General features: G+C 40.4%; 1 protein-coding gene across 8 annotated transcripts in view; it reads right to left on the reverse strand.

Moving 5' to 3' along the window:
* Nucleotides 1–1741: 1741 nt before the first annotated feature.
* Nucleotides 1742–16014, reverse strand: part of Grip1 (glutamate receptor interacting protein 1) — a 379314-nt gene continuing 365041 nt past the window's right edge. For all 8 annotated transcript variants that reach the window (XM_047550564.1, XM_047550567.1, XM_047550566.1 and 5 more), the window contains 2 exons: nt 7877–8023; nt 1742–3359 (listed from right to left, as the gene is read on the reverse strand). In XM_047550564.1, coding sequence (XP_047406520.1) covers nt 3132–3359; nt 7877–8023 — 375 coding nt within the window. In that variant the 3' untranslated portion in view covers nt 1742–3131. The remainder of the gene's footprint in view (nt 3360–7876; nt 8024–16014) is intronic.

Consider the following 16014-nt stretch of genomic DNA (forward strand, 5'->3'; position numbering starts at 1 on the left):
TTCCTGGAATACAAAATCTGGCAGGTGGGGAAGAGGGGCCATTAATACCAACCTTACAGAAATTTTTTTAAAAAATTACTCTAATTGGCTATATTTCAGAGCACAGGGTGCAGGTAAAGTATACTGTTGTCAAGAAGAAATTTAAAATAGCCCATTTTCCTTAAAACACAGTAAAACTAATATTTTGTAATTGAATATTCCAAAGCATCAGTTCTGTTTTTTTTTTTTTTTTTTTTTGTACTGGGGATTGAACTCAGGAGCACTCAACCACTTAGCACCTCCCTTTTACCGAGGCTGGCTTTGAACTCACGATCCTCCTGACTCAACCTCCCAAGTCACTGGGATTACAGGCATGTGCCACTGCACCTGGCTCAAAGCACCACTTCTTATACTGGATTATACTGCTCACCAAAATACAGGTAACTTATCCAAGATTCTATAACCTTTGTTAAAAGAGGATGCTTCTAGGAATCCATGGTTTGGATTTAAAGCAAATAGAGTTTAATCAGAGCATGTTAAGATTGTGGGGTCACATAGTGCAGCCTACTACTTTGCTGGACGCCCATCAGTCATCAAAATTACACGCATCACTAGTGCAAAAAGTCCTGACTGGAAGCCATGACCATTGTATAAATCTAGGGTTATAAGTAACTTTCATATATTAAACTGAAATCCGTGTCATTGGAACCTCCATTCTGATTCTGACCTAGTGATACAAACACAGACCTTGCCTCCTCTGCCCAATTCTACTAGACTTTGGGTGGTAGCACAAATCCTTTCAGTTAGTTTGAGCAGAAGGCTGTTTTCTAGAAGAATGCTCAAAACTGTGGACTGACAATGGCATAGAGGCCTGGTCACTATATTCATAATGTGCCACCTGAAATCATTGGGTTTTATTGTTTCTTAGTTTGAACTGAGATGCCTGAGTCTTTCACATGATATATAGCTTCTCATTTGCATTTATTCACATAATCAGTGCTAACCACACATCAGTCATTGGCTCTCTGCAGAAATTAGGCCACACTACAACCAGTGCAATAAAAACTTGAGCAATTGTTCGGGTTTTGCAATATGTTAGAAGATAACCATGTTTCAGAATGTGACCTAAGCATGCTGAGTGTAACTGTATACAAATAAAAGAATGTGAATTTACAGGGCCTGTGTTGGGACTATAGGTGTACTTTTATTTTAGATAGCATAATTAAAGTTTGTATATTTTAATAGTTAATGTAAATGTATACACATGTAATGTCCTCTGAGGGCAGGTGTAATCCTTGAGTTAAGATCCCTGTTACCTTTCAGCCCTTCCTCCTGTTCTTTCCCCCCAGCTCTCATACCCGTGACCTTCAGAAGTGCAGGTGGAGAAGCCGTCTCAGGCAAGTGAATTTTATACCACCAGTAACGACCAGAGCTGAGATCCAAACCCAGGTGAGATTTTAAAGTCCATGCTCTTCTCATGTGTCCACGGTACTTTTCAAGTTTATAGCAAAGCATCTCCCAGTGAAAACTGTATACAGGTGAGCACTATGTGGCACTCAGGGTGGACCCTGAAATATGAATTCAGTGTACCAAAAAAATCCACGTCAGAGTTTTTTGACTTTTTAAAATCACTGTTTATTCCATTTGTAGAGGGTTTTTTTTCATACAAATATTTGCAACAGTTTTGAATTCCCCAAAACCATACATAGACGATAAATACCATGCTATTAAAGTATTAAATTTGTACAAAAATACTTTACAGTTTAATACTTGTTTGTTACAAATAAAATACATATTTAAGTGACTCATGATCTTTTTTTTTTTTTTTCTTCCTTAACATGATTCTGCCATATACTTTCTTGCCCTGGCGGTTCTGAAATGTGATTTAAATAATATATTTCTTTGCACAAAAAGAAAGGTGAAATTTTTCCTTAAACAAAGGACACAGTGTTTGAATGCTTTGCCTAAGTGGTTGTTTGGATTATTAACCAAAATGAAAATGTTTGGAAAATAATTGTTTTGACGTTCTACCATCAATATACAGATCTATATTTTAAATATTTACCAAATAACAGTTATTAGTGTACTATTCAAAATATCTGAACAAATGAAAACAGTTGCCAACAATCATTAAAAGCAACTGTCACAATTTATTGCTTTGAGGGATGGTAATAATTGGCAATGCATTTTGTGAAAAATGTATTTACAATTTCCATAAGTGGCATGGCTCAGAACAAAAGATAGTCCAGTGTCATTTTTAAGTACATGTGCTGTACACCCCTCAATATTAACCAGTTTTCAAAACATGTCAAGCAGTATGAGTTTAATTTGCCTATTATTAAGATGAATCTCATTTTAATAGAATCTTCATTCTCTCTTAAATTCTTAGTCTTGAATTTTAAAAACAGGATAATATAACTAATTCTCAGTGTTCCTACACACTCTAATTTCATTATCAGAGATTTTCAGCTATTAAAAAATGTGTCCTTAAAAAAAAAAACAGGTCACAAGACATATCCTGTTTGATCATTTGTTGCATAGGGAATAGCATACATCTTAGTTAAAATCATTCCTATATTTGGGCAAACATTTACCACCACCTATTATGGTCTCCTACGTGCATCATTGCTGAAACATTTTAAGATAACTTTATACCCGTGCCCCTCCCATCGCGGCAGCCCCTGCAGCGTACCAAATACTAGTTCCCCAGGAAAGCCAGCTTTGTGTTGGTCAAGTTCTTACGTTCATGACTTCATAGTAAGAAACCAATTTCAAGGTGAATTAAGGAAATTATCATAGAGAATATTTTCAGACATACATTTCTCTTTTTAAAAAGCGATCATTAAGATGAACTTGTAAAAAAATTTCCTCTGCTGTTAATTGTGGTGTGGGGGGGAGGGCAGCCTATTTTTCTCTTTTTCTCTACCAATGGGCCTGGCAGGGAATTGCCTGCTATATATCATAGTGGTCACCTAAAAAGAAACCTTCAACTTGAAAAGGGAAGTGAACATGAGCCATGAGAGATTTTAAAAGACCCCTGTGCTTGCAGTTAATGCCACGTGATTATCTGTGCTTCAAATGTCACAGAAATCTTAAAGGGATTTTTAGCACCATGTAGATATTGTCTTTTGTCCTGCTTTATAAAAGTGTTGCTATAATGTATTAGTGGGTTCTCGCATCTCCAGATTACCACCGTGGCTAGGCTGTTGGAAAAAGGCGCTGTTCTGTTCACTCCAGTCTCCTCCCGGTAGAGTCTGTTCTATGGATTTCTGGGAAGCCAGTGGGTTTCTGCTAATAACCAGGTCCAGCTTATTACCAGATTCTGCTATGAGGGGCACGACAAGACAGCAGTCAAAGTCTCTAGTTCGGACATGATTAATCTGAAAGGCAAAGAAGAGTTATTGTTGTTATAGCTGTTGTTTCCCAAACCTGGAGTGCATGTCTGGTGTAGCAAGTTGGTTAATCAGGAAGGTGCTTAAATGTGCATCCTGTGCAAAGGTCCCCCACCCCTGTTCTGACTATACCGTGATGTGGCCACCGGCACACAAATCATTCTCTGCTAAATTGTAAGGCCCCTAAGAGCAGGAACAAGTGCACATCCTCCCTTCCCCAAGCTAGCAAATTGCCTCTCTGAGTGGAGGTGGCCCCACTGCTGAATATTACCCTCTTTGCAGATGGTAATAAAAACTTTGCAGAGGCTATAAAAACTTTGTCTCCCAATAATGGGTCGAACTTTTGCCCACTGAGAGAATCAAAATAGTGTTAGAAGTTCATTCTGTTGAAGATGAAACAGTCATTGTTACTGTGAATGTAATTTTAAATTCAGCAAAAAATACAGTATTGATAATTATTTGTTTTGCAGTAAATATACAAATAAAATTTTTAGTGAATAAAAATAAATAAATAAAAGTTTTGTCTCAGAGGAGCAGTTGGTAAGGGTGGGACTAGGCTGTAACTGCAGGCAGTTCAGCAGGTTCCACAGCCCACGCTCTTAACCATGACCCTTAAAAGTGAGCTCCTCTTGCCTGAGTTTTTAAAACCATCTCCATTCTGCTTCTACTCCTTGACTTCCCCTTCTTTCCTCCATCTCCTGAAGTCTGCTCCTGTCACTTGTATTGTACTGCCGGAGAGCGACCCCGGAATGGTGTCGAGTTTTCCTCCTCCTTGGCCTCTAACACTTTCTGCTCTCAACCTTTAACTCTCTTCCTTGGTATGCAAAGGCCACATTCAAAAGCCCAGGTTGGTGGCCAGAGATAAGGAGCTAGAGTTATCTTTCTCTGCTAGCAGGCCAAGCTCTCTGCTTTCCTCACCATTTCCTTTAAATGGTCCATTCAGACATTTTGCTCTCAAATTTATACACAAGGGAATGGATGACCCTCAGGAATAGGGTGACCTACAGGAATAGGGTGACCCACACCCTATTCCCTTGTGCATAATGCTAGCTGTTGCCCTCTCTTTCTCCCTAACTCTTCATTCCTGTCTGTGACCTGGGAACAGTTGGACTGTCCACTGACCCCATTGGGCCCTCCCAGTCCAGGGTCTATTGGTAAACAGATAGGAATTTGCCTCCTATTGTGATGCTGTATTGAATTTGAACCTTCCTGGGGAGAACCAGAAGCGGTCCCAGGCCAGGTTTCCCCAGAGAACTGAAGGGTGGTCTCCTTGCACCAGGGTTGACAACCAGGCAGCATCAACTGGACACTTGTCAGACAAGAGCCATAAGGGCCTCTGCCAATATAAAGGAGTCTCCCATGTGAGGCGCCCTGTGTCACAGGGCAGACAACTAGGCCTTGGGCCATTCAGTACATGTCCATAGTTGTTCATCTAGTAATTTCTAGAATATATATGGAAAATGAAGCATCCTAGGACAAGACTAATTGTTCTATTGCTAAAGTAAAAATAACCACCAGGATTGGTATTAAAACTATGTGGTTGATCAAAGATAACTGGGTAAAAGACATTCCATGAAGGGCACAGCAGGAATGTACACACTCATCTTTTCCTGACTGACAGGGGTCGTTCCTGGTGCTGGAACCCCAATTTATCTGGGGGCGCTCCAGATGCTCAATTCTTATTACACCACTCTATTTTGCTTCTCTTACCATTCTAACTGTTTGCCTTTGGTATTTTTTCTGCCTTATTGCTTCCTGTCCTCTAAATGTTGTTATTGTTAGAATTCTATACATGGTTTTCTCCCTTACTATAAATCAACTTTATATAAATCCTCACCTTCAGCATCTTTAGCTCTTGCTCTAGCTAGCATCTCTGCTAAGCAGATATGACCTTTCCACTGCCTCCCAGGCTGCTCTGCCAGAATGTGCTGAAGCTGGTTAAGACTCAGTGGGTCTGAAATAGGTGTCTTACCCACAACTACCTGGTTTCCTTACCTGTCTGGCCCCATTCACCCATGATAATATTGTATTGCCTTTCTAACTTACATATTATGCCATCAGTTTGCTTAAGAAATTACTATGCCTCCAAAATAGCTTTATCATGGCATCCAAAGCCTTTCACAGTCTGAATCTGCTACTTTTATATTTCAGCTTGGAGGTATAGCTCCAACTGGTGGATCACTCATAGAGGCTCGGTACATGCCCATAGTTGCTCATCTAGTAATTTCTTAGAAGATATATGGAAAATGAAGCATTCCAGGACAAGACTAATTGTTCTATTGCTAAAAATAACCAAAATAACCACCAGGATTGGTATTAAAACTATGTGGTTGATCAAAGATAACTTGCTTCAGTGAATACTCCCCTGCAAGTCAACCAATCAAGGGCAGCCTCAGGCTTTGAAAGTCAGCTCTTGGTGACAGACTTATTCCAGCTGAATATGTTTCTAAGACTCACATAAACCCACTGCCTTTTTTTCTTTTTGGTACCCAGAGACACTCAACCACTGAGCCACATCCCCAGACCTTTTTATTTTCATTTTTAAAATTTGAGACAGGATCTTACTAAGTTGTTTAGGGCCTCGCTAAGTTGCTGAGACTGGCTTTAAACTCTTGCCTCAGCCTCCCAAGCTGCTGGGATTACAGGTATGGGCCTGGCTTAATCCACTGCTTTGCTTGCAAAATGCTCTGAAATCTGTACTATGTACTAAAATCTGTATATAGGTCTGGCATTTGCTTTGATAAATGAAACTATTCTGACCATAATACTATATTAAGTTTTAAGGTTCAGCTCTTTGGTTTCAGATATTGTGTGAGATATTGAGATTCTGAAGGACCATATCATGGCAAATGGAAGAATAAGGTACTAGCCCTGATCTCAAGGAGTTTGTAATCTGCTGGGGAATATGGACAGGGAAACAGGCAATTGGAATAAGGCAAATTCTGCCAAAGGAAAAAGATTCTATCTGAGATTGATTGTAAGATATATGTTTAGGAGTAAGTGAGCATTGGTCAACTAAGACTTTGAGGAGAAAGCTAAGTCAATACTTCCAACCTGGCTGCTCATGGAATCACTTGGGGGATGTTTTAAAATCCTGATGCTGTTTCTTACTCCTAGAGATGCTGATTTAATTAATCTGAGATTTGTTCTGGACATTGGGATAAATTCTCTAATTGATTTTGTTTTTCAGGTCAGGTGGAGAATCACTGATTTGAGTGAAGCCAAAAGGTTAAGTAGGAGTTGGGCAGGTAGGCAAGGGGACAGGAAAGCAGGAGTTTGCTGTGCAGAAGGTGAGAGTGTGTTGCAAGGTTCAGGGCCCAGATGCTTCTGTTCTTCCATAGAGTGCTGACTACTTTCCATGTGACAGGCATCGTTCTTGGGACTGAGCAGAGTGGTGAGTAAAATCCCTGCCCTTACAGAGTGATATTTTAGTGGGTAAGAAGTAAACAAATAACCAGTGAGATGTCTGGCCATACCGCGAGCACAGAAGCAGGGTAAGGGAATGGAGAGCGACGGAGGTATTCAGAGGGTGGCTTGGCAATGGCCTTGGAGAAGGGACCTGAAGCAGGGAGCATGTGCATATTTGGCAGAGGAGCACTGAAGTTCAGGGAACAGCAGGGTCAACTGCCTGAGTACGAATGTGCTTGGTATGTTAAGGAACCTCAGTGGAGCCTGGGTAGGAAATAAGGCACATGTGCCAGTGATAGAAAGCCTAGTGGTGGCAGGACATTTCTGCCTTCCTGAAACAAGTCCACTTGCAGCTAGAGAATAGATGAAGAGAGGGACAAGACAAGACACTGGCAAAGGAGAGGCTCAATCACAAAGGTCTTGTGGGTTATACTGAAGAGTGGAAAGCAAGGACTAGATGGTGGGGACTTGGAGAGAGAAAACTATACATAATATTGACTTATTAATACATGCCACACTGATTTCATATACATGGAGTGTCCAGAAAAGGCAAACCTATGAAGCCAGAGAAAAAAATCTGGAACTGACTAAACCTAGGTATAGTGATGAGGAATGGGATGTGACTGCAGATGAATATGGGGTTGTGTTTAGGAATGATGAAATGTTCTAATTAGATTATGGTGAAGATTTCACAACTTTGTGATTTTACCCAAACCTGTAAATTCAATACTTTAAATAGGTGAAATTTGTGGTATGTAAATTATATCTCGATAAAGATGTTAAAAATGTAAAAAAAAAAAAAAAATACATGGTCACAGTTGAATATTAGTGACCCATGGTTAGCACTAGATTGGGAAAGATGGCTTGGAGCTTAGTGCTAAAACACTGATAAGAAAACAAAGAACTCTTTAGGCTGGGATAGAATTTACTAGAGCTAAAAATTCTTTATTTAGCTGTTTATTCTTACTAATTCTGTAATCTTGATGACAAGGTTTGAAGGCAAGAGTGCAAAGAACTCCAAATGTACAGGGACATTTGGAGGAAGTCCCCAGTCATGAGTCAGTTGCAAGGAAGTGGGATTCCACCTGAGGTCTTACCTGTAAGAGCCTGTCATAGGGCTTTAAGCCACCAAGATCACCTGGCCCAGCTGGACGAATATTTTTGACATATACTCCTTTCTCTAGTAAGCCATCAGCTACGCTGAACCCGAAGTCCTCCATGTCAGAATCCTTGTACAAGGTCACCTGAAATGTGAAAAAATGTGGAGAGAAAAGTTAGCAGGCTGGAGACTTTAACTTCTGAAACTTTTTGATAAATAATCTCTTCAAAATACTTTCAGCAATATAATGGATTTATAGACTAGCATAGGTAGCTCCCACATCCACCCCTGCAACTGGCTGCCACTCCAAGAAAAATCACTGGAATCTATAAAGTTCCATCCAGAAATGGTAAAAAAGGAGGGGACCTGGAGAGTCCTGTTGTTTGTTTTGTTTTGATTCTTTTTCTCCCTCTTAAATTGCTATCACCAGGTATATGTAGGGGAGAACTTCCCTAGAACAGGTTGACATCTGCTCTTTTCCTGGAACACCTCCCTGAGATTGAAGAATAGCCAAAGGCCTTTCCCTCTCCCCACCCCAGCCTGGAGCTATGCTAAATCCAATTCTCAGTGCACCCTCTTTTCTCTGAGCAAGGACCATGAAGTCCATTATTTTATTTGCTATGGTACCAAGTCAGTTCCATCAATGAAAGTGTTCCTGTAATGAACACCTTGCTCTTACTAGGCTCGACAGATTTCCTCAAGACATGCCTAGGGTTTGGTCTCATAGCTCAAGGTGTGCACCCTTTCACATTATGAATGTCAGCTGGTTCCCTTTGCACCCAAGGCTAGTTAAAGCTTTCCCAATCCTCCTTGCTCCACCTGACCACCTGCAAGAGTTAGTCTGAGGTTAGAAGAAGAAATTATTTGTACCTTTATCAAATCCCTACCATATTCTAAGCACAGGCATGGATGCTGGAAACACCAGTGAAAAAGAGGAAGTGGAGTTTGCTCTCAAGAGCAAACCCATGACCTTGAATGGTCTCTGTACCCTCCTGTAGTAAGGAAGTTCACTGGTACACTCAGTATGTCTCATTCACTATAAGGTGGGCATTGTTTATATGAAGATGTACTTGAAGCCCTCCACAAAAACTGATGCACAGTTCAAGCAATGATTTGGGCTTACTTCTTAAACTGCCATTTAAAAAATCATTTACTTAATTTTAAAAATAGAACTAATGGATGAATACACTTGCAAAATGTGAAAATTAGGTCTTTTAGAGCAGGATTATTCTTTATGTCCAGTTATTTTACTTCAGAGAGGTATGGAGTTCTGCAGGAAATAAAAAAGTGGTCAGTTTGTGGATTTTATTTTACTGGCTGGAGAGCTAAAATATCTGGCTGACTGGGTCAATACTATTCACCAGGCAGCCCTAGTGGTTATAGCCATATTAGAAGTGAAGAAATTCAATTTTATAGAGGTTAAGTAATCCGCCCAAGGCCACAGAGGTAATAAATGGTGGAGCCATGTCTGTCAGACTCCAGACACAAAGTACTTAACTATTATACTCCACCAATGCTCCAAATGCTTTATTCCATTGAGTCTACGAGGCAGGTTTTTTTTTTTCTTATTTAAAATTTTCTGAAATCAGACCCTTTTGTAATTAATTGATGGCATCTTGTATCCTGTGAAACAGGGTGCTAAGCATATCAGCATTCCCCTCTGCCCCCACCAGAAGAAAAGGGTCAGAACTTTGCCTCACCTTTGTTTCTTGGGGAAAATGGGCTTGCCAGGTAGAGTCCTCCTGAACAGGAGTATGAAACAGTAGCCCATGGGTCTCAGACCCCATCCCAGAGCCCAGTGTCGACGTTGTGTGTGTGTGTGTGTGTGTGTGTGGGTGGGTGTCCTAGTAAAATCCTACAGGCCTCCAATCTGGCATGCACACTGTTGCATGTGTGATTGAGAGAGTATCCCCCCAAAGCAAGACTCATCAGGAGAGGAGGGGAAGTCTTTCTTGTTGACTTGGGCTCAGCTATGTGGCAAATAACTGCCCACCCTAGCTCTGTAAGGTGAGTAGAGGTCTTTTTTGTTGTTGTTCATGGATCTATCTGAAATTCCCAAATAGTGTCTGCCACATAGTAGGGTCTTGGGTGGAATAGAAAGGGCTCTTTCTAATATACCATTTGGTCAAGAACCAGATGTGTTGTGCTATGCCTTTGAAAACTGCTGCAAAGCACATGAGTGTAAACTAAAAGGAATTTAATACTGGAGTTCAAACCATCTTTCCTTGTCCTCACTCAAGGTCTTGCTGGGTATTTGCAAGGCCATCCTGAGACACCATGGCTGGACAAGAAGTTGCAATGGCGACACCTTGTGGCCATGAGAAGTGAGACACCTCTGATACCACAGCCAGGTCTCCTGGTAGGAAATCAGGATTCCCAGGCAGCAAGGGAGGTGGGTAGGGATTCGGTCCTCCAGGGGTAGATGCTGCTCTTCCCACTAATAAGATCTGTAGGACTTGCGAGTAGTTTAGAAAGCTAATAGGGTATTGCTGTCCCTACAAAGTTTGTGGGATAAGCCACATAGATATGAAAATGAAATCTCAGAGAGGGATAGAAACAACTCCAAGGTCAAACAGAGCAAGCAACAGAGAACTGGTTTCTGACTGCAAGTTCTTTTGCACACTCTGCCTAGCACAGAGTTGCTTAAAAATACTCCTTGCAGGCTGAGGGTATAGCTTAGTGGTACAGTGCTTACATAGCATGCCCAAAGGCCCTGGGTTCAATTCCTAGTACCCTAACAAACAAACAAAATCAAAATCAAAAACAAAACAACCCCCCCCCACACACAAACACATCATAGGAATATTTACATCATTCCATAATAATTATTACTATTTTGTCCTGGCCACAAAAGATTTTTTTGCACTTCTTTCTCAATGAAAGGAAGCATTGTTTATTGGAGGATAATTTTTTAAAAAGAAAATTTCATGCATATTTCAAGAGTAAAGAGGCTGCAACACAAACCTCATTACTCAGAGCCAATAACTACCATGGGCTTGCCACTTTTACTTCATTTACCTTTTTCCCCCTTGAGTAGTATTTTAAGGCAAATGCCAGCCTTTGTGTCATTTCTCTTTTACATACTTTCATATGCATCTCTAAAAAATATGCTCACTTTCTTCTGAATAGGCATTTCTCAAAAGGAAACATAAAATGGTCAATAAGATATGGAAAAAATACCCAATGTCTCTGATCACTAGAGAAGTACAAATAAAAAACCACAATGAGATGTTGCACCCCAGTCAGAATGGCAATTATCAAAAGGATGAAAAATAACAAATGCTGTCAAGGATTTTGAGAACAGAGAACTTTTACGTACTGTTGGTGCGAATGTAAATTAGTACAGCTATCACAAGTATCAGTATGGAGGGTCCTCAAAAAACTAAAAATAGAACTACTGTATGATCTTACAATCTTACAAAGGAAATTAAATCATTATGTTAAACAGATATACCAGAACTCCCATGTTCAAGTCCACACGTTACATCTCTTCTGTAGATCACGAGCCTTTTCCCCACTAGTGCTACTGACTTACTGTTAACCCCCTGATCCAGCACTATTCTCAATAGCCAAGATATTAAATCAACCAAGGTGACCATTGACAGATGAATGAGTAAGGAAAATGTGGTATATACACAGTAGAATATTATTCAGCTATAAAATAGAATCAAATTCTGTCATTTTTGGTCAGATGAATGAAACTGGAGGACATCATGTTAGGCTAAGTAAGTCAGGCATAGAAAACCAAATACTGCTTGCTGTCATTCACTTGTGGAAACTAAAAAGTTGATCTCATGGAAGAAAGTAGAATGGTGGTCACTAGAGGCAGGGAGAGGAGACAGAGGCTGATAAAGGGGACCAAGAAACATTCAGAAAAACTGGGTCACTAGTCCTAGTGTTTCAAAGCACAGTAGAGTGATTATCCTCTATGACAATTGATTGTATATTTCAAAATAACTAAAAGAGTCTGAAAGCTCTCAGCACATAGAAATAATAAATGTTTGAAGAGATGAAAATGCTAACTATCCTGATTTGTACATTATACACTGCACACATGTATCACATTATTGTAACTGTACCCCATAAATATGTACAGATATTATGTGTTGATGATAAATTTGAAAAATAATAAAAATTATTCCTATTAGAGAAAACTAGAAGTATACACAGGTTGCAGACATAGGAGAGAGAAAACATGATAAATCTCTTATATAACCTGAATGTCATTAATTCACTGGCCCAATCTTACTCGTAACTCTTTTATTTTTAAGAAATTTTTTTAGTTGTAGATGGACATAATGCTTTTATTTTGTTTACTTACTTATTTCCATGTGGTGCTGAGGATCGAACCAGTGCCTCACACGTGCTTGGCAAGCGCTCCACCACTGAGCCACAACCCCAGCCCCTTTACTGGTCACTCTTATTCTTCCATATCCTCTGCCTAGTCTGTAATTTTCCCAATTGTCTCAAAGCTGGTCCCCCCTTCCCAACAATCATCTCAAAACTGGTGTTTTTTGGTTTTTGTTTTTGTTTTTTGGTAAAACATAATACATCTATGTTAGGCCTCTTAGATCTCCTCGTCTGTAAAGCATGTGCCGACACTTTTCCCCAGTGTTACCTTCTTACAGCAGCCCCACCTGACTCTGAGGTTTCATTCCAAGACCTCAGTAAGTGTCTGAAACTCTATAGATAGTACCAAACCCTGTATTTAAGTGCTTTGATGCTGCAGCAGTCAATCTGATCACCAAAAGGGCTACTTGGTGACTAATGGGAGGAGAAATGTGTGTAGGGTATGAGTAAAATTGACAAGGGGATAGTTCACATCCCTAAAACCTCAGAATCGTTTAGAATATTCCATTTAATATTTTTAGACCAAAGATGGTGGCAGATATCTGAAAAGTTCATGTTATGGTTTAGATATGAGGTGGCATCCCAAAAATTCATGTGTGAGACAATGCAAGAATTTTCAGAGTTGAAATGATTAGATTATGAGAATCTTAACTAATCAGTGAATTAATCCACCGAAATGGATTAACTGGGTGGTAACTGTGTGGATAAGGTGTGGCTGGAGGAAGTAGGTCACTGGAGTGTGTCTTTGGGGCTTATTTTTTGTCCCTGGTGAGTGGAGCACTCACTCACTCTCTCTCTCCCTCTCTCCCACACACACACTCCTCTCTCCCTCCCTCACCCTCCTTCCTAGTGTCATGTGCTGAGCTAGTTTCTTCCACCAGATTCTTCTCATGATGTTCTGCTTCAGCTCCAGCCTAGAACAATGGAGTCGGTCATCTGTGCACTGAGACCTCTGAAACTGTGAGTCAAAAAATAAACATTTCCTCCACTAGGTTGTTCTTGTTAGGCCTTTTGGTCATAGCGACTAAAGAGCTGACTAACACATCGCAGAAAATGAAAGTGCAGGTAGGAGGGTGAGCCACATGGCTGACAGTGCCATCTGTCTTGTAGCATGTTCTTCTACCTCACCTGTTTCTGTCAATGGAACCTAGCTCTATGCTTGGTTAAGTCAGGGTAAGCTTTGCGGGCATGGATAGATCACAGGTGCACAGTGCTTCCTGTGACATCACATCGCTTAGTCACTCAGGGTCTCCCTGTCCCACTTGGGTTGGTCGAGACATGATAGCCTAATTCCTCCTCTGTAAGGCTCCTCACCAACAGTTCATCCATACATGATCACTGTCTGAAACAATAATTTCATTAGGGTTGCAAAGTGATAATCTTTTTCTAATCCTATGAATCTTCTGAATTTATCATCTAGAATTCTTTTGTAAAGGAGAATTCTTTCTTCAATTATTGTTGTTTGATTACTTTGAAATGCAGTCCGTATAAGATAGGCAGAATGAATGTTAATTCTTTCTTTGCAATTTCAGAACAGAGAATGAGTGCACTGAATAGTTCCAACGGTGTTCCCAGTGAGAATTTCTTTTCTTTACTTAATTTCTGTTAAGTATCACTATGACTCTGGGTTTTTGTATATTTGTCATTTTTCTTTGTTTTGCAGTGCTGGGGATTGAACCCAGGGCCTTGTGCATGCTAGGCAAACACGCAATCACTGAGCTACACTCCCAGCCCTATTTGTTGCATTTCAGTCAACTGCATCGATATCCTTTTGGATGTTCAAAATGCTTTCATTATCTTTGAGCATGGGAGTCCTTCATGTGGACTCATGGTCCTTCTAATAGAACCTTCTGTTCTGATAAGCATAAGATATCATAGACTTGCCATAAATACTTTCTGCTCCTTTTCTGGGATCAGCCATTCCCCTGAAGAGCCTTGATTAGAGGAAATGCTGCTATTGTATATTTTAGCTCCTTTCCTTTAATCTCCATGCTCCTCCTTCAAAGGAAGGAAAAGAAGGAATAGCGGGGAGAAGGTGTTAAAGGAAGAGGAGGAGGAGGCAAATAGGTAACGGTTGCCAAGAGATTGGCATTCTTTGGGCCCTGTTTACTAGTAGATGAAATCTCTCTTACTGAGGTCCCTGATTATGTATGCTTGTCTTTGGTGTTGATTCTGGGGTCTCTTAGCCTTTTGCTCCTTTTCTGTCTCTGTTCCTAGCCATATTTTCTCCATGTGACAAGCAGCATACCTGGGGCAAAAGATGTTGCCACTACTCCTTAGAGGGTGGTGTATCTTCCTAGCTGTCCCTGTTCCACGTGGGTACAGCAGTATGGACCCTGTGCATATGGTTTGTTGGGTAAGTGGATCAGCATCTGTCCTGCAAACTCAGCCACATTCTTGAGGTGCATCCGAATGTGAGAGTCCCATGTCTGATCTTGCAATGGATAGTGGAAAGCACACTTTGATCTTAGATCTGAGATATGTCTTCCAATGCAGTAATCCAGAATCTTGCATTTGGGGGAACATTTGGGGTAGACTTGGAATAATTATAAAGCTCTTCATTGTTCAGTTGGCCTGTGACTCTTGACTACCTGGCTCCACAGGTCAGAACCCAGGATGGGAATGGCTTAACCATACTTGGTGTTGCTGACTCCAATCAATGATAACACATTAGCCAAACCATTGGGATGGATGCTGACCACAGTGGCTTAGCAGATATGCCCACTACCTTTAAAGTCATAGTTTCTCGCCAAGGCCCTCAACTTTCTTAAGGGTCACATTTGATGTATTTGTCTGACAAACTCCTTAGGATGAGAGGTCAGTAAATGGTTTAAAATGGAAAGTAATCTGTTTCTCTGGGAAGATTTCCTAAGGTTAGAGGCCACTCAATTTTAATAGTCAGCTGTATCCTTCTCCTGGAAATAGCTTGGTAATAGTAAATTAACAAAAATGAAATGATATAAAAACCACTTAACAGAGAAGATTCCAGAAATCAGTCATAAGAATGAGGAACACAGCTGACTTCTCTCAAAGCGGCCACCACAAACTGTGCTGCGTAGCCCTGTTTGCCTGAAGGTTGGTAGTGGTCACTTGGTAGTGATTTATTTCTTGTCCCAAAACAATTCTAAGGATTCTGAGGTATAAGTCTCATATTTCTCCCCATAGATGAATCCCTTACCCAGGCAGCTTCTTACATTTGATTTCTTTGGATCTCCCAACAACCCTGTACACCAGACTCATTCCCTGTCTACTCATAAGGACACCAAGCTTTAAAGAAGTCGACAGAGAGATTTGTCCTGATAGGAAACATAAGCTCTAGAATTCTACACAAGAACACCTGACCTCATTGGCTGTGTTCCATCCTCCAAATCATGATTTTTCTTTTCTTTTCTCCTTTCTCTTAACAAAAATCTCATAGCTGGTCAGGACGCTTTCATTCATTTTAAGAGCCCTAAAAGCTAAGGATGAATAATTCATCATGTCTGCTGTTTCTTCTTATCAGAGCCCTCTTGTGGTTTGCCAAGAACATCCACGCACACTTCTGCTCTCTGCTTCTAAAGATCACCATCCTGACAGTTGATTTTGCAATTCCCCCAGCCCATGTGAAGCAAGGTTTTTCTTGAAGGGTCTTATTTGGTATTGAATAGAGGATGCCTCTGGGGAACCTGGACCATGAACACATTTGCAAGTTTTTTTTTTTTTTTTTTCTAAAAGAGTTAATGTACCTCTAGGAACATGACACTCTGAGCTAGAATACAGTTCTATAGAGCTCAGGTGAATTTTAAC

The sequence above is a fragment of the Sciurus carolinensis genome, chromosome 4, assembly GCF_902686445.1.
Source record: "Sciurus carolinensis chromosome 4, mSciCar1.2, whole genome shotgun sequence".
In the NCBI taxonomy this organism is placed as follows: Eukaryota; Metazoa; Chordata; class Mammalia; order Rodentia; family Sciuridae; genus Sciurus; species Sciurus carolinensis.